Raw genomic sequence first — 24,559 nt, 5'->3', positions numbered from 1 at the left:
TCCTTATGTGTCTCCCCATCTTTGGGTCTGTGCTTCTTTCTGTTTCCATATCTGTGTCTCTGCTTCTCTGTCTCTATTTCTTCATATTTCTATGTTGTCATGTCTTACTCTCCCAGTGGATGGCAAGTGGCAATCCTGGGGCACTTGGGGCAGCTGCAGTACCACATGTGGTGGGGGCACCCAGAGACGTGATCGAGCCTGCCTGGGCCCTTTCTTTGGAGGTGAGGCATGCCAGGGTCCCAAGGAGGAGTACAGACAGTGCAGCCAAAGGAGGTGCCCGGGTAAGTCACATTCCCTTCAAGCCACCCCCTCCTTACACCTTCCTCTTCCTATCTCCTTCCTCCCATCCCCCTCCTCCCATCTTCTCCCTCCTTCCTCCTTACCACCCAGAAGAAAGACAACTGGGGGCCTTGGTTTCCCTCAATCTTTCTGCCTGACTTTATGACCGTGACTGCCAGGGAAATTGGACCTTGTGGTCCCACTCTGGTTCTACTCTGGTTCTAACCAGAGACAGAAGAGACAGTCACATGGCTATGCCAAATTCTAGGCAGCAAAAGGGTAACATTCAGGGTGGCTGGGCCTGGCTAGCTCTTGAATTCTCTAACAAGGATCTAAGAACTGAAGGAGGGCTCAGTCTGTGACCAGGTTTGGGATCCAGTGTGGAGGTAGGGTTGGGGGTCATGCTGCGGCTGGGGAACGAGTATTCTTCCTGTGTGGATAACTATCCTGAGCTAGACTTGTCTTCTCTGACCTGGCTAAACTGGACTCTAACAATTTAGCTAACTGACCCAAACTCCATCCCGTCCACCTTCATTCTTTTCCTTTTAACTTTCTTTTTCTGAATCTGATTGATGTACCCTCTACCCACTTCTTACCTGACTATCTTTTGCCTTTTGCTAGAGCCCCATGAGATCTGCTACGAAGATAACGCTGGTTCCATGGTCTGGAAGGAGACGCCAGCTGGGGATGTGGCTGCCATACGGTGCCCCCGAAATGCCACAGGTATGAGTCCCTAGGCAGGGCCAGGCACTGAGGGGTGGGCTCTGGGACTTCCTCTCAGGCTTCTTATTCAGTCAGTCATAGAATCATAGACTCAAATTTAGAAGAGACTTCAGAGGGCATCCAGTCCAACCTCCTTGCAGGTTCAGGAATTCCTTCTCCAACATTCCTGAGCAATGATCATTCAGTTTTCTCTTGAATATCATCATTGATGGGGAGCTTATTACTCCCAGTACATATGTTTTTTCCACTCATAGATAGCTCCAGTTATTAGAGAATTCTCTCTTAAGCTGTGCTGGAATTGGCCATTCTGCAACCTCCCTCCACTGGTCCCAGGTCTGCTCTTGGGAGCCATAGAGAATACTTTTTGTTTTCTTCCAGAAAGCTGTACTGATTCCTGTGCTCTGCTTTACCTGGGAAGTAGTGGGGGGAGGGGAGACAAGGAAGAGGAAGGAGATAGAAGCCCTTCCCTCAGAGAGTACACAGTCTAAGAGACCCTGAGAACTACCCCTGTTAACAATAATCATATAACAATAGCATTCATTTAATATTCTGTGCTTTTCAGAGTTTTCTTTTCTTTTTTTTTTTAAAGAAATAGGGTCCAAAGGGAAGGGCAGACAGCCCTTGGCTGAGAGCTAGGATACCTGGGTCCTGGGTATATTCTCCCCTTGTTGTTTGATCTTAGGCAAATCCCTTTCTTTCATTGCCTCTCAGTTTTTTTTCCTCTGTAGATTGAAGGGGTTGGACCTCAAAATCTTTAAGGTCCCTCCTTACTCTGGCTCTACTTTGGTCTTAACCAGAGACAGAAGGGTGACCAGGACAGCCCAGTGACTGTTTAGGGACCCCTGAGACACGGCTGTGCCAGGTTCCAGGCAGCAAGGGGATAACATACAGGGATGGTGGGGCTTGGCTAGCTCTTGAAATCTCTAACAAGGGATGGAGGAGTCTATGGTTCTATGATTCTCCATTACTGGAGAAGGGTAATGAATGAGATGACCTCTGGGGAGCTCTCTGAGACATAACCTGCACCTCCCCTTCCCCTAACCCCACCCTAGGCCTTATCCTCAGGAAGTGTATGTTGGACGAGGAAGGCATCGCCTACTGGGAGTCCCCCACTTACATCAAGTGCATCTCCATCGACTACCGGAACATCCAGATGATGGTGAGGGACCAGCAGCCCCTTGGTAGGGACTTCCATCCCCCTCTGTCCTGACTCAGGGTCTCCCCAGCCCTCAACCACTCCCAAGACAGATGTGGTCCCTTCCTCTGTGGCAATCAGGACACTGGGTTCAAGGACAAATCCTGAAGCTTCCTGAAGCTGTAATGTAGGGGAAAGAATCCTAGGCTTAGAACCAGTAGACCTGGGTATTAGTCCCTGCCTTATTTCTCCCCAGTTATGTGCCCTTAGACAAGTCACTTGACCTCTGTGGGCCTGAGTTTCCTCTTCTGTAAATGAGGATGTTGGGCTAGAATGGTCTGTAAGGTGCCTTCCAGCTATAACATTCTGTGTTTCAGGATTCCTTTCTAGCTTTGGCATTCTACGTTCTAGGAGCTAAAGTCCCTTCTAGCTTCGGCGTTCTGGGTGTTACATTGTCTGCCACTACCTCACTGTGTACCCTTGGGCAAACCTGTCTCATTGCCTGCTTCCAAGCATTTGGGGCAGACAGTTTCCAAAGGATCTTGCAGTTCTGGCGCTCTAAGTTAGGGCCGTGACCCTAATAAGCTGTGATCTTGGGCCAGTCACTCCCCCTCGCTAGGACTCAATTTTTCTTCCTCTGTAACATGAAGAGGTTTGACTACATAGTCTCTGCGGTAGTTTCCGGCTCTGATAGCCTTTGGTTTTGTAACTCAGTGCTTGGACTTTGCTCACCCTAGTCCTCACACCAGCAATGCCCTTTCCTGTCTGGTGTGCCTCTCTAAATCCTCCCTCTTCTTAAGGAGCTGGATTCAGCCCCGTTTGCTCTAGGAAGCCTTCCCTCACTGCTTTAGCCCACTCCGACCATCCCCATCTTTTATGCCTGTTGGTTCCCTTCACCTCCGCCTCTGCTTCCTGTTGCCTTCTCAGCTCCCATTACCCTTTTTCCTTCAGTTTCCCTCTCTCCTTCTATCCTCTCTCATTCCCCAGATCCTCCCCTTACCTCTTCCCTTCCCTTCTGGCATCCAGTCTTTGGCCCTTTGTAAAGTGGATCCCTGCTTTGGATTGGGGGTTGAATGAGATAACCCTCTGAGGATCTTTCCAGCTCTGGCATTCTATGAGCTTGCTATGGTGGAAAGGGAAGTGGAGTAGACAGAGCACTAGCCCTGGAGTCAGGAAGACCAGAGTTCAAATCTGGCCTCAGACACTTACTAGCTGTATGACCCTAAGCAACTCACTTAACCCTGATTGCCTCCAAAAAAAAATCGGTGAAATGCAAATTCTGAGACCTACATTCTAGTCATACCCCTGCTTCGCGACCTCAGTCAAGTCAGTTAATTTGGTGGGGCCTCAGTTTCCTCATCTGTAAATTGAAGGAGGTGGGCACAATGATCTTTAGGGTAGTTTCCAGCTCTAAAACTCTGTGATTCCATGATTCTCTCCCTTTCTTTCCTTGTGTCCCTCTTTCCCTCTGTCTTCTAACCTTTGTGCCCTCCTCATCCCCATCCCTCTTCCCTCTCCCTCCCTGCTCTTCCCTCAAAATCTCTCCATCCTTTTATCCCTGGGGACCCATGCAAGGTCACTTTCAGCTTTAAAATCCTACATCTCCTTAACTCCTCTAGACCCCTATCCCTGTTTCTCCATCACTGTTCTCTATCCCATTTCTCTAGGGCATAGGCAGGAACTGGTAGTAAGTTCACCTTTGTGGAAGGGGGAGCAGTCCTGTTCCTGACTTCCCCTCATGAGGCTGTGACTGGAGTGTTGGTCCCCATCAGATTTCTTCTGCCCCTTTGCTGAGAAAATCAAAGGGCATGCCTTAGTGTGGTCATTTGGGGACTTGTGCCATTTCCCAGAAGCTCCTTTCCTCAAGGTCCCAAAGCATAGGAACTTTAGGCCCTTAAAAATTCCATCTGATTTGCCTGACTGTCAGGCCATAGTGGGCCTCCTAGGAAAAAGGGACCTCCCAGTCCCTGCGGAGTGTTCGTGGAGAGTCTGAATAACCTGTCAGAAAAACTGTCTTAATTATTGCACTGGATGGGAGATGGGGCTAGGAACATCTCAGGTCTGTATGATGTAGCCCTGAGACTATGATGCTGAGAATTGGTTTGCTGTGCTGAAGTCATCACATCCAGCCCCTGCCTCCGACCTTCTCCACAGACCCGGGAGCACCTGGCAAAGGCTCAGAGGGGGATTCCAGGTGAGGGCGTATCAGAGGTAATCCAGACACTGGTGGAGATCTCTCAGGATGGGACCAGCTACAGTGGGGACCTCCTCTCCACCATTGATGTGCTGAGGAACATGACTGAGATCTTCCGGAGGGCCTACTACAGCCCTACGCCGGGTGATGTACAGGTAAGGGGCTGGAAGAAAAGTCTGCTTGGGCCTTTGGGGGTCAAGGAGTGGGGGCCTGAAATGTACCCCACCGGTGAGCAGGGCAGACCACTGTAAAGGCTTAGCATCTCTGCCATTCCCATGAGAGTACCAGTCATTATCACCAACATCATCACATCACTGCCAGCACTATGGTACCGTCATCATCACCACAGTCACCAGCACAATTAAAACACTAACTCAATAATTACCCTCACTATGAAATGTAAGTTTCTTGAAGGATTGTTTCGTCATCATAAGTGTAAATAAGCACAATGTTTGGCACATTTTAGGAGGTTACTAAATGCTTGTTGACTTGTTGAATATCACAATTTATTACTGCCATAACAACAACAAAAACAACATCTTGCGTTTCAATCAGTCAATCAATCAATCAATACATACTTATTAAGTGCCTCTTATATACCAGACATTTCTATAGTGCTTTGAGGTTTGCAGAGCCCTGTATATATGTGTGTGTGTATGTGTGTGTGTGTGTATACGCGCATGCATGTGTGTATATATGTGTGTGTATATAATTTGATTAAATGAGAAAAATATCATAACTAGCACTTAAGTCATCACTTCCACTTAAAAGACACCAACTTGCCCATCACTAGTACTTTTACCAACACTATCATAGTCAGTCATATGTGCCAGGCACTCTGCTAAATGCTAAAAATGCAAAATAAAACAAAACAAAAAGCAGTACCTGCCTTCAAGGAGCTTGCATTCTAATGGAGGAAGACAGCATACAAAAGGAAACTGGAAAGCAAGTGGGCTGGTACTTGGTGGGAGGCATGAGGGAGAGGTGTAAAGGGTGGGAACTGAAGATTGTCCTCACCAACACCTCGATTGTCCTCACTGTTAACCTCACTGTTAAGCAGTGGTATCACCACCACTATCAATATTACAGTTGCTGTCACCATCAATGCAAAGTCACAGCCATGAGCATTGTTATCATCGTCACCAACACTTTCTTTGCTCTCACTATGACCGGCATATTACCGAGACCACAATCACCGTAACTCTTATCATACAGTTGCCACCACTGACCTCATCGGTAACACCAACACCAGAACTATCACCAGTACTATCCCTACCACTATCACAACTAGCACCATTTCCATCACCATCATCATCACCTTGTCTTTCCCCATCTTCCTGTGATCTCCTGAGGACTTGGGGCTATATGTTTGCTGCTCTGTGTCTCCCACAGCCTCCTCTATAACTCTCTTTGCATGAGGAAATTACTTGGCAGAGGTAATGAAGCGGGAGAAACAGAAACACTAGTTTGTGCTTACAGTGGAATGCCCCAGTGGTGACAGAGTCAGGTCTGGATGCCAGACTGCCCAGCATGTTGCCCTTTTTCCCTTTCTCTTCCAGAATTTTGTCCAGATTATAAGCAACCTGCTGACCGAAGAGAACCGGGACAAGTGGGAGGAGGCCCAGCTGGTATGGACTGGAGACAAACAAGTCCTCTTCCTTTTCCCCAAATCCCTTAACAAACTGGAGAAGGAGCCTAAAACTCTTCCAGAGGGCATAACTTCCATTATCCTTCTTTAGACGCATGCATCACCAGAAATAATCCCCACTCTCTACCCAAGTTCATTCCTCTATCCAAGTGGCCATGTGTAGTACCAACTCTCAATCATCCACATTTAGAGATAACCCTTCGCAAATTTCTTACCCAGAATGAGCCTTTCTATGTCTTCTGCCAGCTTGATCCTGGACACTGTAAACTCAGGGATTGCTAGTTCATTAAAATATAAGTTGGGATCTAATCAAACAGGAAAGATTATTAGACTTGGTGGGCAAAGTAATGAATTATAGAATGTAATTAAACAGCTAAAAAGATAGGGCTCTTAAATTATCTAGATTTATTTTTATTTTGTTTATCCCTGTTGTTCCCCTTTTATTTGGTCGGGGTTAAGGGAAATTATTTTTTGGCTTTAGATTATCAAGGGGACTAGATTTCCTTAACACACTGAAAGGTGACTTCAACTGCATGAATTCATGTGTCTAAACACATATGTAGAATGTATTTGGGGGTTGGCATACCTCATTTCTTGACTGTTAAAGTCAGAAATGAGTGAGAGTCAAGGGAGCTTAGTGGGGAGACATGCTACCTGCAGATATCTGACTGATTTTCATGGGGCACAGGGATCATATTTTTTTGCTTATTCCAAGAGGGACAGAATTGAGACCATGCTGGTTGGGGGTGGAGTATCACAAGGAGACAGATTTTGCCTCATCATAAGGAAACACTTCCTAATAATTCACTGTGTCCCAATGTAAAATGGGCTGCCTCTAGAGACAGTGAGTTCCCCTTCACTGGTTTTGGAATGCAGGCTCGATGACCATTTGTCAGTGAAATCTTAGAGGGGTTTGGAGGGGATACATTCTTTGGATGGGAATTAGACCAGATGACCTCTGAAGCCCCTTCTAGCTCTGAAAAACCATTCTTCTATGCTTGCGTCCCGTCTCCACCTCATCAGATGGGCCCCAACGCTAAGGAGCTCTTTCGCCTGGTAGAGGACTTTGTCGACGTCATTGGCTTTCGCATGAAGGATTTCCGAGATTCCTACCAAGTGACGGACAACCTGGGTGAGCTTCCCTTTTCCTTTGCCCCGGCCTCCTTCCTTCTTTCCTATGTGGTTTCATCTCTAGTCTTGGTAGTGTATAAATAAATTAGCCCAGGCAGGCTATACCTGTTCCTGAAACACTCCCACCCTTCAGATCCAGCCCCTTCATCCGTCCCCAGTGCGCCAGCACAAACCCAGAGCTGGATCATAGGAGCTGTCCAACCTGTATATGAGTAACGAATCTCCCCCATAACATCGTGGCGTGAGCAGTCATCCAGCTTCCACTTGCTTCTTGTGAAGGGTCTTCAAAGAGCACAGTGATTCCTTCCTCCTTTTTTCTACTGACACCAGCCCATGTCTAGAGCCTCTGGTGATTCCTGATTCTCTCCTGAACACTTATTCCTGCCACCAGCTTGAAATCTCCCTTTTTCCTCTCAGTTTCTCAGTAGCATAGAATCTGAAATCAGAAGACCTGGGTTTGAGTAATGGCTCCATCACTAACTACTTGCGTGGCCATGGGCAGGTCACTTCACATCTCTTACCCTCAGTTTCCCTTTCTAAAAAATTGGGCTAACACATCCCATCTTTATGGAATTTTGGGAACAAAATATTTTGTAAACCTTAAAGTACTCTAGGACCATGAAATTATTATTATAAGAGGGCTTTACCAGAATCTAAAGAAAAAAAATTACAATAATATTTATAAGATATTTATCTACAGTACTTTAATGTTTAAAATGCACTTGTCCTTATAGCAACCCTGTGTGGTGAAGAAAGAAAGCATTTTTTGGCCCATTTTAATTTTTTAATATTTTAATAAATATTCGTTGATCATCTTTATTTTACAAAAGTGGAAACTGAGTCGCAGAGAGGTCAAATCATTTGCTTTGTGTTACTTAGAAAGAAATAGTACTCAAATCCAGGTCCCTTGACACAGACCATTTTTCTTTCTAAAAAAAAAATTGTACTGCCTAAGTCACACTTATAGAAAACAGAATCTTTTCATGATGGGGCATGGGCATGTTTTCCTAAGATGCTCCTTGTTTGCCCGCCTAAGCCATTGCTGCTTTCAGGGATTAGCTGGCCCCCTTTGCATCCACCTCATATTTTGGCCAAGCTGCAAGTGGCCTTAGGCGGAGGGAGCCAAGAAGGTCTCTGCCAGGGTCTCCCCCTTCCTTTGCTTCCTCAGTGATGCCCAGTGGACTCCCAATCCCCTACCACTTTGCATGGGTTTCTCTTCACTCACTGGGATAATTGGTAACTCTTTGAGACAGCCCCTATCTCCTTCCTGGACGGCTGATCTCCACTGAGCCTGGTAGAGGCTATTACTTCTTCTCCTACTACTTCTGCTATCTGAGGGAATTATGCACTCCCCATCACTAGCTGTCTTCAAACAGTCTGGATGACCATTTGTCAGAGATCTTGTAAGAGGATTTCTGTTCAGGGATGGGACAACTTCTATCTTGGACTAAATACTTTCCAAAGCCCTTTACAGAAGACTCAGATACTGTTATTTAATTCAATTAAATAACAATTTAAAAACATTTACTAAGTACATACTATGTACAGGGCACTGTGTTTGGTATATGCAAAGTTATATACAGCCATTCTTTTATTTACTCTGATGGTTATTCTCAATGTCATCTTTGACTCCTTTTGACTCCACATGTCCAATCAGTTACCAAATTTTGTCATTTCTTCCCTCACATTTACCATTTCCTCTCCACCCACATAGTCACCCTAACCGTGACCCTTATCTTCTCTTCCATGCACTATTTCAATAGCCTCTTAATTGATCTCTCTGCCACCAGCCTTTCCCCTTTCTAATCCATCTTCCACGAATATTCCTAAAATTCAGGACTGACCATGTCAGTCTCCCCTACACAGGCATCTTAACTGGCCACTTGTTTCCTCTAGGATAAAATAAAAACTCCTCTGTTTGACTTGTAAATCCCTCCATAGTCTGGCTCTGACCTACCTTTCCGTCTCATTTCAGGTTACTCTTTAGGTACTCGACATTCTATTCCCAATAGTTGACTTGCTCTTTCTCAGACTCCACTTTCTATCTCTAACCTTCTTGACTTTGCATGATAGGCTATTCCCTATACCTGAAATATACTCTTTCTTCATCTCCCTATCTTCAAATTCTTACTTTCTCTAATGGTTCAACTCAAGTGTTACCTCTTACAGGGAGCCATTTCTGCTCACCCCCTGCTACTGGTGTGTGTGTGTTTGTGTATATATGTATATATGTGTGTATATATATATATATATGTATGTGTATATATATACACACATGTGAGTATGTATATGTATATATACATATGTGTGTATATGTATATGTGTATATGTGTGTATATATACACATATATGTATATTTATATGTTTACATGTTGTATCCTCCCAGTCAAATGTAAGCTCCCTGAAGACAGGAGCTCTTTCTGTTTTTCATTTTGTTCTTGTGTTCCCAGTGTTTTTCATGTAGTAGTTGCTTAATAAATCATAATTGAATTGAATTGGATTAAACACAGACACCATGGATCAAATGAGATAATATGTTAAGTGCTTTTTAAAAAAAGACCTTAAAGTGCTTCCTAAATGTTAGCTATCATTATTATTATTATTGTTACTATCATTATTGGTATTATTACTATTGTTATTCTAAGTGATGCTCTTGAGTTTAGAGTCTAATAGAGGGAAACCGATGTAAGGGCAAGAAGGGTCCTGTCAAAGTCCTGTGAGGTGTTTGGAGGAGGCGAGATTAGTTTCATCTTGAGTGGTGATGGTGAAGTTGGCAGGGAGGCCTTCTTGGAGGCAGTGGCACCTTACTTTAGCAGTGAAAGAAGGGACAGACTCTAAGGTTTTGGGAGTTCCATTCAAGATGAGCAAAGGCAGAGAAATGGTAGTACAGGCGAGAGGAGAACAGGGGATAGGAAAGACCAGTTGGCAAAGAAACAGATACCTGACAGGAAATAGCATGAAATGTTTGGTCTTCTCTTAACATAAGAACAGTCTAGTCAGTTTCTAGACTAGGAAGGACGTCCTAATAGCCATGCCCAAGCAGAATGGGCTGCTTGGGGAGGGAGTAGATCCCCCCTCATTGGAATCCTTCAAGGAGATATTGAATAGTGACTTGGTGAGGAGATTGTAAAGAGAACTCTTGCTCCGGTTGGGGCTTTCCAAACACCTGAGGCCTAGCCCAGTTCTATCTCAAATCCAGTCTTTAATGGTTCTTACAGCTGTTCAGTGACTTCTTTTTACCATTGCTTTCCAATTGCCACCATGCACTGAGGAGTGAGACTGAAGTGCGAGGACAGAGTGGAAAGGGTCTTTTAGTCAAAAGCCATGGATTCAAATTTCAGCCCTGCCACCAATTCACTGTGGCTTTGGACAAGTCATTTTCTATCTCTGACTTTAGTTTTTCACCTGTAAAATGAAAGCATTGGAAAAGATAACGACCTTAAAGACCCCTGCCCAAAGTAACGTTCTATGCCTGTTCCGTGCTATCCATCTCAGCTCTGACCCTCTATATCCTATGTTCTAGGTTAATAAGTTCATGTTGGTTGATTGATTGAGGTCTCTTCCAATTGGCATTCTCTGGTCAGTTCAATTCAATTCAACAATCTAGGTGACTTGCATGTGAAAGGTCCTGGGCTATGTTGGAGGTACAGAGACAAATTGAAAAACTGCTCCTGCCCTCATGGAGCTTACCTTCTACTGGAGGGTTACAACCTGTAAAACAGGTAAGTATATACATGATGCTTTGAGGAAGGAGAGGACATTAACTAATGAGATCATCAAAGGCTTCCTGTAGGAGGTGCCACCTGACCTGAGCCTTGAAGGAAGTTAAGAATTCTAAAAGCCATACATGAAGAGCAAGCTTACTCTAGGTGTTGGGGACAGTGTATGCAAAGGAATGGAAGGGAGAGATGGAAATGGGGAGCAGCAAGTAGGCTAGCATGGGTGGAACACAGAGTACTTTAGGGGGAATTATATGAACTGAACCTAGTAAGCAGGAGATAGTTTGTGAAAGGCTTTAAATACCAAACTGAGGAAGCTGTTTTTAATTCCAGAGGAAAGAGGTAGCCGCTGATGGTACTTGAGGAGGGGAGTTACAGTAGCATACTACCCAATGTCAATTTTCTGTTATCATGACTCCAGCCTGAGAAATGTTCTCATATCAGGACATAGATGGTTAAGTTATGATCTCTTTTCTTTTGTTTATTTATTTAAATGGGTCCCATATCTCTCTTCATTCTGGAGAGAAGAGGCCGGATCAGAGTTTATCTTTTCAACTGTACAGTGGATTTGGAAAGCCCATCTGTGATCAGCAAACTGTAGAATCATGGTATATCAGAGCTGTCAAGGAACTTGGTACCAAACCTTATTTCACAGGAGAAGAAACTGAGTCCATCCAGGTTCACTGAGATCCTGGTATTGAGACTGAAAATAACTCTACAATAGGCGCTTGGGTTGGATTTCTTTAGCATGAACCATAGAAAGCTAGAGAAGGGGAAGTGACTTTTCCAAAGTCACACCACTAGTAAGTGCCAGCAACAGGATTCAAACGGTTTTTTTTTAAATTCCAAGTCTAGTCCTCTTTCTGCTGGACCCTCAAACATCATATTGGTATACTCCTCCCTATGGCAGGAATCCCTCCATAGCATCCCTGACTCCTGTCGTCAACCTTAGGCTTGAACACTTAGAGTAATGGGGAGATCCCTCCTTCCCATTCCATTATGGTGTGACTCTGATTTGGGGAAGTTCTTCCTTAAGTTGATGGAAAATCTACTTTCCTGAAACTTTCCCTTAGTTCATCTCTCTGGGGCCAAGCAGAATAAACTTATTCCTTATTTTTTAGGATGGCCCCTTAGATATTTAAGAACAGGGATTATGTAGTCCTTTGGCCCACTTCCAAGTCTTCTCCTCTGTGGCCTAAACATCCCTAGTTCCTTTCACTGGTCCTTAAGTGACACATTCTTGAGTCTCCTACCCACCCTGGTTGTCCTTCTGTGGACACACATTAGTATAGCAGTGTGGTGCACAGAATGGCGTACGGTGTTTCAGATGGCGTCTAACTAAAGGAGAGGACAATGGAACTACTATCTCTTTCACTAAGGTTGTGGTTGTTCAGTCATTTCAGTAGTGTCTAACTCTTTGTAACTCTGTTTGGGGTTTTCTTGGCAGAGGTACTGGAGTGGTTTGCCATTTCCTTCTCCACCTCATTTTACAGATAAGGAAACTGAGGCAAGCAGGGTTAAGTGTCTTGCCCAGGGTCACACAGCTGTATAAGTATCTGAGGCCAGATTTGAGCTCAGGAAGATGAGTCTTCCTGACTCCATGGGGGCCCAGCACTATATCCACTGCTCCACTAGCCGCCCTCTCACTAAAGTTAGTAGACATCAAGATGTGGCTTTGGTTCTTTCCCTCTTCTTCCCCATATCTTGCTGTATTCTTTTCAATTAGATTAAGCTTTTCATCCACTAAGATTCCCCAGGTGTTCTCACATGAACTGTTGTCTAAGCACAACTCCCTCTCCATCTACTTCTCTAATGGATTTTTTTGGCACCAAGTACAAGACTTTACATTTATTCCAATTTAACTTTATCTCGTTAGCTTCTGACCGGCCTATTGATCCACTGATATATATATATTTTTTAATTTTTAGGCAATTAGGGTTAAGTGACTTGCCCAGGGTCACACAGCTAGTAAGTGTCAAGTGTTTGGTCTGAGGCCAAATTTGAACTCAGATCCTCCTGACTTCAGGGCCGGTGCTCTATCCACTGCACCACCTAGCTGCCCCCATTGATATATTTTCCGAATGCTGATTCTGCCATCCAATATATCTCTCTTTTTCCTCTCTATCTCCTCATTCTTCTTCTTCTTCTTCTTCTTCTTCTTCTTCTTCTTCTTGTTCTTCTTCTTCTTTTTCTTCTTCTATTTCTTCTTCTCTCTCTTTCTGTCTCTCTGTCTTTGTCTCTCTCTCTCTCTGTCTCTCTCTCTCTCCCTCTCTGTCTCTCTTTCTCTCCTCCCCACCCTGTTTATGTCTCTGGCTTTCTCCTCCTTATTCTTTCTTCTCTCCATCTGTCTCTGTATCTTTTCTCTGTCTTTATCTCTTCCCGCCTCCTTTTCTTTCTCCCTTAATCTCCAGTCCTCAGCATCCACAAGCTCCCTGCCAGTGGTGCCACTGACATCAGCTTCCCTATGAAAGGCTGGCGTACCCCTGGTGACTGGTCAAGGACATCTGAGGACAAGGTCACTGTCTCCAAGAGTGTCTTCTCTACTGGTCTTGCAGGTGAGAGGGCTCTAGGCCTTTGGACTAGAGATGATGGGTAAGAGGTAGAAGTTAAGAAAGCCTCAGGTTTCACAGTTGGAGTACTGAATCTGTCTCTGTGTCTCATTGTAATGAGATACCCTACCACAGAGTTAAGGAGGGCCTGGCCAGGAAGTCCTTATTTTTTTTTTTTGTTGTTGGTTAGGCGACTTGTCCAGAGTCACACAGCTAGTGAGTGTTATGTGTCTGAGGCCAGATTTGAACTCAGGTCCTCCTGACTCCAAGGCCGGTGCTCTATCCACTGCACCACCTAGCTTCCCCAGGAAGTCTTTTCTATTGTTTAATTTCATGCTTGAAGTAGGGAAAGATAGGAATATAATGCCACCCTCTTTCTTCTGGGAAGGTATGAAGTCACCTAAATCCCTTGTGCAGGTCCTTATGTGACCTTTGTCAAGGAAGAAAACAGCCCACCCTTTTCCTCCCCAAAGAAAGCATGTATAGACACAATATTACACTCCTTCCCCAATGGTCATATGAACACCCTATTCCACTGCCTTATTTCTCCAAATGAGTCATGCACAGAACAACACCCCAGTGACATTTCCCCAAGAGAGACATAATCATTCCACATTCCCAAGTGACACATACATGAGTCTCATTTCTTCAAGTGAAAGACATACCAACTATCCCACTGCCTTATTTTTCCATTGGAGATATGCACAAACTATTTCACTGACCTTTTTATGTGTCAGGCATTGTGTTACTACTGGGGATACAAAATTAATTAAAAAGTCCCTGTCTTCAGGGAGCTTACATTCTCCTGGGGAAGAGCTGATGTCCCCGTGTGTCATGTTCTCTTAGTCTTCTCCCCATCCTGGTCACCCTCATCATCTGGATATGTTCCAGCTTGTCAAGTCCTGCCTAAAATGTGATTCCCAGAACTAAACACAATTCTTCGGGTGTGGTCTGAGCAGGAAGACTGTTACCTTCCTCAGTCTAGAAACTCTAACCATGGTGGGTGAAAGATGAAATGACCCAGGAAACAAAGGTTCAATCTTCTGAGCATATCAATTTATTAAGCAATGCATTCCAATTGCCCAGCAAATCAGGACCAGGCCCCTTCCTCAGTTTAGGGTTGGATCCTGAACACAGGAAGAGACAGTTTATATATTAAAAACAATTAATCAAACAAGGCCAATTAATTACAAAGAAACAATACAACATTAGGTAATCTGATTTCTAATTGGAGGAAAGAGTAGAAACTTTCCAAGTTGGAAGGGGGAAATCAAACAGGTACAACTCCCTAACTTCAGAAAAAGAGGCGTCTCATTCTCCTTCAAGTATCTGTAAATAATCGAAGGAACATGGAAACAATCACTGATTGGCTAATATGGGGCCAGTTTTCAGATAAGACATATGGGTTGCTTGATATGGACAATTGTGAGAAAACTCCTTGTGTCAGTCTTTGGATATGACTGAGTTTCTGGTCAGCATCACCTGGGTCCTTAGAGTTAAGGGTCTCTAAGCAGCAGGTGGAGGTGGTCCAGCTTCCCAGCCAGGACACAGCGAGGTTCAAACAGTGCAGCAACAGTTTCTTCCATTTCCCACAAGTGAATAAACTTTTCTCACAAGACAGAAGTTGGGCTAGATCCAGCAGAGAGGGAGCGGAGCTAGTTCTAGAATGGAGTCACAAGGTGGAGTCCGTGTGGTTCACTCAATTCTCACAATTAACCTCTTGCTGTTCTAATCCCAATTCCCTCCATTTCCTCAATGCCTCCTTTTGATTTTTGGGGGAGTGGGTAGCCCACTCCCCACATGGATCACTTCTTTATAAGCCAAATCTATAAGGCTTTCTCATACGCTCATAATCAGAATTACACAGGTCAGGTTACAGATCAAACTACTTAGAGGGTTCACAATGGACTAATTTTGAGAAGGCAGATTTACTTGTTACCAAGGTAACCAAGAAACACAAACACCATGAAATAGAAGACCAAAGCAATACAACAATGATCATCAACATTAACTAACATTGTTTCCTTGTATTCGATTAACCCACTCCCAATACCTATTTATTCAATGCTTTTCAAGTCCCAATGTCTCATGCAGTTGTCTGGTCCCTGGATCTCCTCTCTTTGACACTCTGGAATAGGCCTCATTCTCAGGGTGGTACAGAAGGGGGCTCTGCTTCTCTGGTTTCAAATCACTTGTGCTAGGTAATTCTCCTAAAATCTGCCAGCATCAAGATAATACAGTTTGGTATAATCTCTTAAATTTGGTTACCCAAACCTGAAACTTCAGAGAATTTATTTTTTACATACCACTTACTGTTTTTATCTTTACTTAAATACTGTACTTGATATATGAATGAAAAAAAAATCATGAGTCTACCTCTTTTGCCTTTTAAAATTATCAGACAGATGCCTTAAAATGGAAAAATAATTTTACTTTCTTTACAAATATCAAGGCAATTTTATATGTAAAATCTTTACTCCAATTTTGAGAACTTATTACTGAAACATAATTAAAGCCTAAATTTCTACACTAGATAAATTTGGAAGCCAATTATATACATATGTAAATAGTTCTTAAAGAAAACATCTAATCCTGTTGCTTTTTCAAAATTTATTATTCTATTTAATTAGGAAAATTTTTACATTATATCTTTGTCTTATTACTTTGTCTAATTCCTCCTTTTGGAGGATTTCATTCCTCTATTATAATTTGGCCACAAACACAGATTAAAATTATAAGATTTTTCACACTTGCATCCTATCATAGTAACTCAGAAATATTCCAATATCAATCTGTTAATTCATAGATTTAGTATTGCACTTAGAAAACTTCTGCTACTCACCTGCCTTATTATAGAAATTTGCTATGGAAAGAAGAAGAGGGAAATCATTATAACAATGTCATGACTCATCCCCTTGGGGGCACAGACTGACCTAACACATATCATAACAGAGGAAATATTCCCTTAACTTTGATTCCAAGTCCGAGTCTTATCTGACAGCCAATCATGTAGTCACAGGGTGTCAAAGGCAGGCTCAGGAATAACCAGGTTGGGAAATTTCCTGTTCAGAAAGGAAATAGCACAATGGGGAGTTATTGGGAGAAAACCTTATTGTATTGTTTGAACCTAGCCCTGCTTGGCTGGAAAGCTGGACCCCCTCCACCTGCTGCTTAGAGACCCTTAACTAAGGACTTAGGTTATGCTGACCAGAAACTCAGTCATATCCAAATATTGATGCAAGGAGTTTTCTTACAATTGTCCATCTTAAACAACCTATATGTCTTATTTGAAAATTGGTCCCATACTGACCAATCAGTTACTGTTTCCGTGTTCCTTTGGTTGTTTACAGACACTTGGGGGAGTGGGACACTTCTTTTTCTGAATTTAGGGAGTTGCACCTGTTTATTCTTCCCTTCCCAACGTGGAAAGTTCCTACTCTTTCCTCCAGTTAGAAATCAAATTACCTAATGTTGTATTGTTTCCTTGTAATTAATTGGACTTTTTGATTAGTTGTTTTTAATGTATAGAAGTCTGTCTCTCCCTGTATTCAGCATCCAGCCCAAAGCTGAAGAAGGGGTGTAGTCCTGCTTTTGTTAGGCATTGCTTAATAAATCAATATGCTCAGAAGATTAAACCTTTGTTTCTTCAGTCATTTCATCTTTTACCTGCCACATGCCTCTCTTAATTCAAGCTTAGATTGCTTTGTTTTTTGTGAGGTAGGGCTAATATTCAGCACTGTTGACCCATATCACACTGATGATCCACTAATACCCCTAAATCTTTTTCTGGTTAAATTACTAAGTAGCCATGCCTTCCTCATCTTATACTTATGAAATTGATTTTTGGAGCCCAAATGTATATTTTATGTTTGTCCCTATTAAATTTGATTTTCTGAAATCCAGCCCAATATTCTAGCCAGTCAAGATCTTTTCATATCCTGATTCTGACCCTACATTTTCTCCAGTCAGCTTCATGTCTTCTACAAATTTATCAGGAAGCCATCTTTGCCTTTATCCCAGTCAGAGATAAAATTGCTAAACAGCATAGGGCCAAGCACTGATTCCTAGGGCCCTCCGTTTTAGACTTCCTTTCAAATTGAAATGGAACCATTAATGACTAATCTTTGAGTCCCGTCATTCAACTTTTTTGAAATCCACCTGATTGTACCTACTATTGTCAATTCAGTTTAACTCAAAACCTATTTTTTAAGTGAATCGAACCTGACGCTTCCCAATCACAGAGTCCCCCCAGGAGAAAAGACTGTTTTGTCTAGGGGTATGGGGAAGATGGGAGGAGGTGAAACTAAGGGCAGGGTCTGCACGTAGGTTTTGAAGCCATGGGCAAGAACATCACTTGAGTCTAATGCTGATAGGGCTGTTTTACAGAGACTGATGCCTCCTCTGTGTTTGTGATTGGCACCGTTCTCTACCGGAATCTTGGCAGTATATTGGCCTTGCACAGGTAGGAAAAATTTGGTTCACGCTGATCCTTCTTCCCTCACTAGACCCCAGTGTTATAACCCTTCCCCATGTTGGCTCAGGGACTCTGTTCTGGGATATAAGGTTCAATTTCTTCTTTCAAAGCCTTTTCTTCTTTTCTTCTCCAGGAATACCACTGTCCTAAACTCGAAAGTCATCTCTGTGACTGTGAAGCCTGCCCCTCGATCCCTGCAAACCCCTCTGGAGATTGAGTTTTCCCACATGTACAATGTAAGTGCTCATGAATGTATGCGAAGGTGTTGGCATGTGTTTCTGAATATGTTTATATGTGGACCCGCATATGTGTACATGTGCATTTTGGCGTGTGTGGGTGCCCATATTTGTGAATGCATTTGTACTACATGCGTAGAACATGTGGGTGTGTATGTATATATATACATGTAACGGTGGGTGTACATGTGTTAATCTATCTCTGTATGTGCACTCTGGTGTAATGAAAGAAAAGTGGAACTGAGAGTCACTGGTTTCAAACCCCAATGCTACTTACTAATGAGTAAGTAGAATTTACTTACTAGCTGTGTGACCTTAGGCAAGTCATTTCTGTTCACTGGACCTCCATTTTCTCAACAACAAAATGGAAGAGTCGGACTAGGAGATCTCTGAAGTCACTCCAGCATGTTTTAATCATAAACAGGGATAAGAATATCTGTGGGAATACATGGACATGGACACGTGTCAGTTATTGTGTGGGTGTGATGATAGCATGTATGTGCATACATACCTGGAAGCACATAGAAAGGTATATTGATGTGTTTGTGTACATGTATGGGTGCATGTGTGAATGTGTATGATCCATCTCATGGATTTATGGCTAGAGCCCCAGCTCTTTGGAAACCCATAGAACCTTAGAATGTCAGAGCTGGCAAGACCCTAAGAACATTGGAGAGCGAACGTTAGAAATGAAGATCATCTAGTCCACCCTAGCCTTCCATTTTACAAAGAAAAAACCGAGGCCCAGAGTACATAAGCAGAAGAGAGTGGGACTTACATACATTAAATTGATAATGAAAAGTCAGGTTTCCAAACTCCTACACCAAGTTTTGTTTCTGTGGGGTTTTTTTTTCTCCTTCTTCCCACACACTGGGCTGTGTATATTTCATTTCCATAGGGCCATATTCTTGGTGACATAAAATAAAGCAATCCTTACTAATGTGTGAATAATGTGTAACTGCCTAAGAGAACCCTATTCATCCTTCCCTAGAGTGTCTTAGGCAGCTTTTGCAGAATGAAACTCTGGGGATGGAGTCTAATATCTGTTCCTTCTCTCTCTCCACCCCTACCAGGGCACCACGAACCAGACTTGCATCCTTTGGGAGGAGGCTGATGTGTAAGTTTAGCTGGGGTTTGCGCTGGGCCTGGTGGGAGAATGATGCGATTTGCATTGGGCCGCAAGGGAGGGAGGCATTCTGGCAAGGGGCATGGGAGTGATGAGGAGAGGGTACGTCTGAAGACAGAAGTAGAGTACTGAAAAAGCTATAGCATCCTGGGAGCTGCTGATTCTACCTGCCATGTGTGCCCCTTTCCATTCTTCTCCCCACTTCTGGCACCATACATTCCTTTCTGTCCCATTCAGCCAAGTGGATGGTCCATAACGCCTCTTTTTCCATTCCTAATATTCACTGCCCAAGGTTGGAAGGGATGCAGATGACTTAGCCTTCTCCTACCCTTCCTAAGTTCTCCTCCATCACATAAATAGCCTCTCCCCCAATCTTGACCTATGTCCCTTTCTTCTTTATTTCTTATTCTTCTTCTTCTTTTTTTTTTTGGCTAGGCAATGGGGTTAAGGGACTTGCCCAAGGTCACACAGCTAGTAAGTGTTAAGTGTCTGAGGCCGGATTTGAACTCAGGTCCTCCTGACTTCAGGGCTGGTGCTCTATCCACTACACCACCTAGCTGCCCCCTCTTCTTTATTTCTTCTAAAAATGTCTTCTCTCTGCCCTAAATGGCCTCTCCTCTGTTCTTACCCTATGGTCCATTAGTTTCCTCTGAGTAGTAACATGGTATTAAGACCTAATAGGGAGTTCTGGCCTAGAGCCTTCTGTAAATTTCAGAATTGTAATGGATTCCCTGACCCATGCCATCCTGTTCTTTTTTGACCCAACTTCCACATTTCCCTGCTTAGACTGTAGACAGAACCCAGAAAAGAGAGTCCTATAAGATAATATATCTCAATAGAACAGTAGAATAATAGATTCTGGATTATCAAATTATAAAATCTCAGCTTAGAGATATGGAGTGAAATAATTGAATCATTAAGTAATGTATCTAGAATAGAATCATAGAATAATCTGCAATAGAGTTATTCAAATCTGGAAGAGTATCCTAGACTAATTAGTAATGGAATTGTAGAGTATCTGGATTATAGATGTCAAGTGAGAGTTTGGGGCAAGAATCATGGAATCATAGGATAAGAGATATAGAACCGTGTTTTGTTCAAAATAGACACAATAAATGTTGGTCGAATAACAGGATCACAGAATACTAGAACTGGAATAAAACCACAGAGCTTTTTTAACATGAGTTCAGCATTGAGAGTTTATTCCATTGTGTGTCCCATGGTCATCGGGCTCCATGGCGAAGCAATTATCTCCTGTCCTGCCTTCTGTCTACTTCCTGTGGTCTTTCATCTTAGTTTCTCTGAACCATCCCCTCAGCCACCACCACTCTAAATAACATAGTTATTTATGCCATTGACCCTGACATAGTTTTACTTCCTAACTGTGAGTGGCAGAATTCATATTTCTCTGGAAATCCTCTTTCTCTCCTGCCCTTATTTGTCTATCTCCCTCTCTTCCATGCTGACCGGTGGTCCTTCCATCTGACAATTCTGGTCTTAGGGAAGTTGGTACAATTTGGGGTTGTGTGGCTAAGATTGAGTCTGAGGGATAAGACTGTGGATGAATGTAGGGAAGAAAAAGTTTGAGTTGAAAGTCCCTGGACGCTTTTGATGTTGTTGCTATTGTAAGTGCACTGTGTAAATTTTGGCAAATCTGAATATGCCTGGCTATTCATCTTCTGTTTGGATGTTCTGTTCTGTCTTTGAAAAGGTCTTGGAAGTCCCTGAAAAGTGTCTGTTAATGATACCTCAATCATGGGCAAGATGCATTTACTTCTCTATTTGATTACTATCATTCAGATACCTATTCAGACTATGCCACCATTGTTATCATCAATATCATCATGGTTGCCATCACAGTGGCTACTGTTACTGGAATTACCAATTGGCATCACCATCAGGGAAAGGGAAGGGAGCAAGTACTTATATAGCACCTACTATGTGCCAGACACTGTGCTAAATGCTTTACGAGTATCTCATAACAATTCTGCATGATATGTGCAGTTATTATCCTCTTTTTACAGTTGTGAAAACTGAGGCAAACAAAAGTTAAGTGACCAAGGTCACACAACTAGTAAGTTTCTGAGGCCAGATTTGAACGTAGGTCTTCAGTGCTCTTCCTACTGCACCACCCATCTGTTTCAATGCCTGCCGTAACTAGTAACATCATCATCTCCATCACCATAATTGCTCAAATCGCTGTTCATACTTTCTGTCTCTGTGTCTGTTTCTTTTTCTCTGTTTTATCATTTTCATTTCCATCACCCCATCACCCCCAGTACCATCTCCTATAGATTATGATCTCTTTGAAGATATGGATTGGATCCAATTTATCTTTGTATCCACTCGGGTACCTGACACAGGCCCCTTTCCATAATGGATATGATATATTAATCACCATAACCATCATTACAATCATCACTTTCCTCTGTGGTCACCATGACCATCACTTCTTTCTTTCCAAAGCTCTTGCTAATCTCTCACTTCATTGCTCAATGGGCTTGGTATAGGACAGAGGAACTTGTACTATCAAGGAGCATGTGACTGTTAGAACTTCCAGTTTTTGTTTGTTTTTTATTTTTTTGGAGATGAAGAATGGGTCAGGGATTAGAATCAGGCAATCCAGGTAAAGCTAATGATGACAAGTTTCTTGGGAGAAGTGTCTTGGGCTTATCTAAGAGATGTGGCCTTTACAAATCAGAGTAACAACGCTTAAGATCTTAGTACCATCCATCCTCATGACTGTCTTTGGTTACCCTCAGAGGATGGTGCCCTGTACTGGGACAATTGCTCTATCCCTGAATCTTGAACAGGTATTGTTTTTCCTCACTGGATCTCTTTTTCCCCAAATGTGCAATGAAAGGACATCTCTGCCCAGCCTGCTTGACAGGAGGGAGTAGTCAGAGCTCTCAGAAAGCATGTGAAGTGCTTTAAAAACACAGAGACAGCACACAGACAATGCTTCAGGGGCCAGGCTGATGGTGGACAAAGAGTCATAGGATCACAGACTTTAGATTTGGAAGGAGTATCTCAGGTCATCTACAACTTCTCCTAAGGCAAAAATGACTTCCACAAAATCAGTCAATAGCAAACAAACAATTATTATGTACTCGTGTGCCAGATACCGTGTGCTAGGGCCTGAGGATACAAATGCAAAAATGAAAGAGTTCCTGCCCCCAAGGAGCTTATGTTCTAACGGGGGAAATAGTGTATACATCTATAAGTCTATACAAAATATATACAATGTAATTGGGGAGGGGGGCCACTAGCACCCAGGGAGATCAGAAACAACTTAATTTAGGAGTTTGAACTTGAATTAAGCTTTGAAGGAAAAAAGGAATTTGCAAAATCTGAGACAGAGATGGTGGACAGCCCTGACTTAGTGGTCAGCCAGTACAAAGAAACTGAGAAGGGGGGTGGAATGTTTCATCTAAGGAACAGCAATGTACATTCCTGATAAATGGCCATCCTGCCTACATTACTGAGGAGTAAGGAAGCCCTGTCCACTTTGGTACAACTCTGATCCTTTGGAAGGTTTTAGCTTTAGGATTTTTTTTTGTTTACATTAACCCACAATTTAATTCCCTGCCCCTTCTTGATACAATGATGAATGAGACATGGTCCCTGCCCTCAAGGGGCTCACCTTCTAGTAGTGGAGATCAGACCTAAGAGGCAGCATGCTGTAGTGGGAAGAGCCTGTATTTGGAACCTGGCTCTTCTGTTTACTAGCTGTGTGACTGTAAGCATCATTTCCTTTCTCTGGGGCTCAGTTTTATCATCTGCAAAATGAAGGGGCTAGCCCACTGATCTCCGATGTTTTATGGAATTGTTGTTGTTTGTCCTTCGTTCTTGAAGAGGACCATGACATCAGGGAGGTGATACCATGACATGCAAGTGAATTGGATTTAAATGAGGGAGGGCTATGCAAAGTCACCAGCTTTTTCCTCTGGAGCCATGTGGGTCCAGTGGCAAGATATGGATCAGGACGACTGGTGATGGCCCCCCTCACAAAATTATAGCATGTTAGAAGTGGAAGGAACCCATAGAGTCTTAGCTTTCTTCTTTGTAAAAGTCTAGCATATTTCCCACCAAGCAGCTTGCCCAAAGTCATATATTGATTTAGCAACAGAAGCAGAATTAGAATTCAGATCTCTCAGTTCCTAGTCCTGTACTTTCTCCACTACCATATGGGATGCAATAATACAGAATCCAGTTATAAGAACCCAGAGCTCAACTTAAATCAGTTTAGACAAGACCAAAGAACATTTGTAGCCTCCAAAACAAATGGGTGATTTGTTTTCGCTTTATAATGTATTAAAACTAAATGGAACTGATCGTCTGAAATTGGCCAAGTTATTTCACTCTTGAGTGAAATGTTTTTTTGTTTAAACTGATCCCTATCGGCAGACTAAGTCTGCCATTTTGTCTTTATTGCCTTCTCCAACAACCATATCAAAAAAAAAAAAAAGGGAAAAATTTTCCACTTAATAATTTGAAAATGCAGCATATACATAGATGAAGATTTAATATTAAAATTTAAAACTTAAATTACATATCTGATCTCATTGAAATTCCTAAATTTTCATAGTTTTAATTCTATACTCACTACATAAATCAAGGGGATCTATCATGGTAGAGAGATAGAGAGTTGGCCTTGAAGCCAGGATGACCTGGGTTCAAGTCTTACCTTAGACACATACTGACTGTGTGACCCCTGGACAAATCATTTAATCTCTCAGTGCTCTTAGCAACTCTCTAAGGCTATATGTTGCGAACCTGCATTGATAGAGTGTTTCCTACCCGAGATTCCCTGATGATCCCAATGAAATCACATCTAGTCCCTGTTCCCGTCTCCACCTATTGTATGCCTGGAATGGCTACATTTCCTACTTTGCTGAACATATCAGAGCTATTTGAGATGAACTCTCTAAACATTTTCTCTTCCATAATTCAAAATGTATCTGCCTTTGCCCATTTCCAGTTTTCCATCTTTCAGGAAGAACGTTCTTTACTCCTTACCAAGGTTAACTAATCTTCTGACAGTCAGGAGCCTTTCCTTCTCTCTCTTTTGCTTCTTCAGCCTCTCTCCTTCCTTGGATTCTTCCTCCTCAGCCTAAAAATTACTAGCCAACATACATATAGTTGTTGGTTTGGGGGGCTTTTTTTGGACTGGATCTATGATTTCCTTTATGTAGTGAGCTCGTGTTGAGTAATTCCCCTCCCCAAACACACATTGTCAACTTCTCTGAAACTTATCATCCTAGAACATTCCCTAGAGCAGTAAGATATTAAGTGACTCATCACGGGTCAGGCAACCACGGACTTGAACCCAGGTCTTAAGGATA

General features: G+C 42.8%; 1 protein-coding gene across 1 annotated transcript in view; it reads left to right on the top strand.

Moving 5' to 3' along the window:
* Positions 1 to 24,559, top strand: part of ADGRB1 (adhesion G protein-coupled receptor B1) — a 204,560-nt gene that overhangs the window by 63,552 nt on the left and 116,449 nt on the right. The window contains exons 7-16 of the mRNA XM_027845202.1: positions 117 to 281; positions 901 to 1,002; positions 2,055 to 2,161; positions 4,292 to 4,486; positions 5,891 to 5,959; positions 7,003 to 7,111; positions 13,241 to 13,384; positions 17,765 to 17,840; positions 17,986 to 18,088; positions 19,162 to 19,205. Of these exons, the coding sequence (XP_027701003.1) occupies positions 117 to 281; positions 901 to 1,002; positions 2,055 to 2,161; positions 4,292 to 4,486; positions 5,891 to 5,959; positions 7,003 to 7,111; positions 13,241 to 13,384; positions 17,765 to 17,840; positions 17,986 to 18,088; positions 19,162 to 19,205 (1,114 nt within the window). The remainder of the gene's footprint in view (positions 1 to 116; positions 282 to 900; positions 1,003 to 2,054; positions 2,162 to 4,291; positions 4,487 to 5,890; positions 5,960 to 7,002; positions 7,112 to 13,240; positions 13,385 to 17,764; positions 17,841 to 17,985; positions 18,089 to 19,161; positions 19,206 to 24,559) is intronic.

This window comes from Vombatus ursinus, unplaced genomic scaffold (assembly GCF_900497805.2).
Source record: "Vombatus ursinus unplaced genomic scaffold, bare-nosed wombat genome assembly UNPS02005236.1, whole genome shotgun sequence".
NCBI lineage: Eukaryota > Metazoa > Chordata > Mammalia > Diprotodontia > Vombatidae > Vombatus > Vombatus ursinus.
This window is presented reverse-complemented; position numbering and strand designations above follow the sequence as displayed.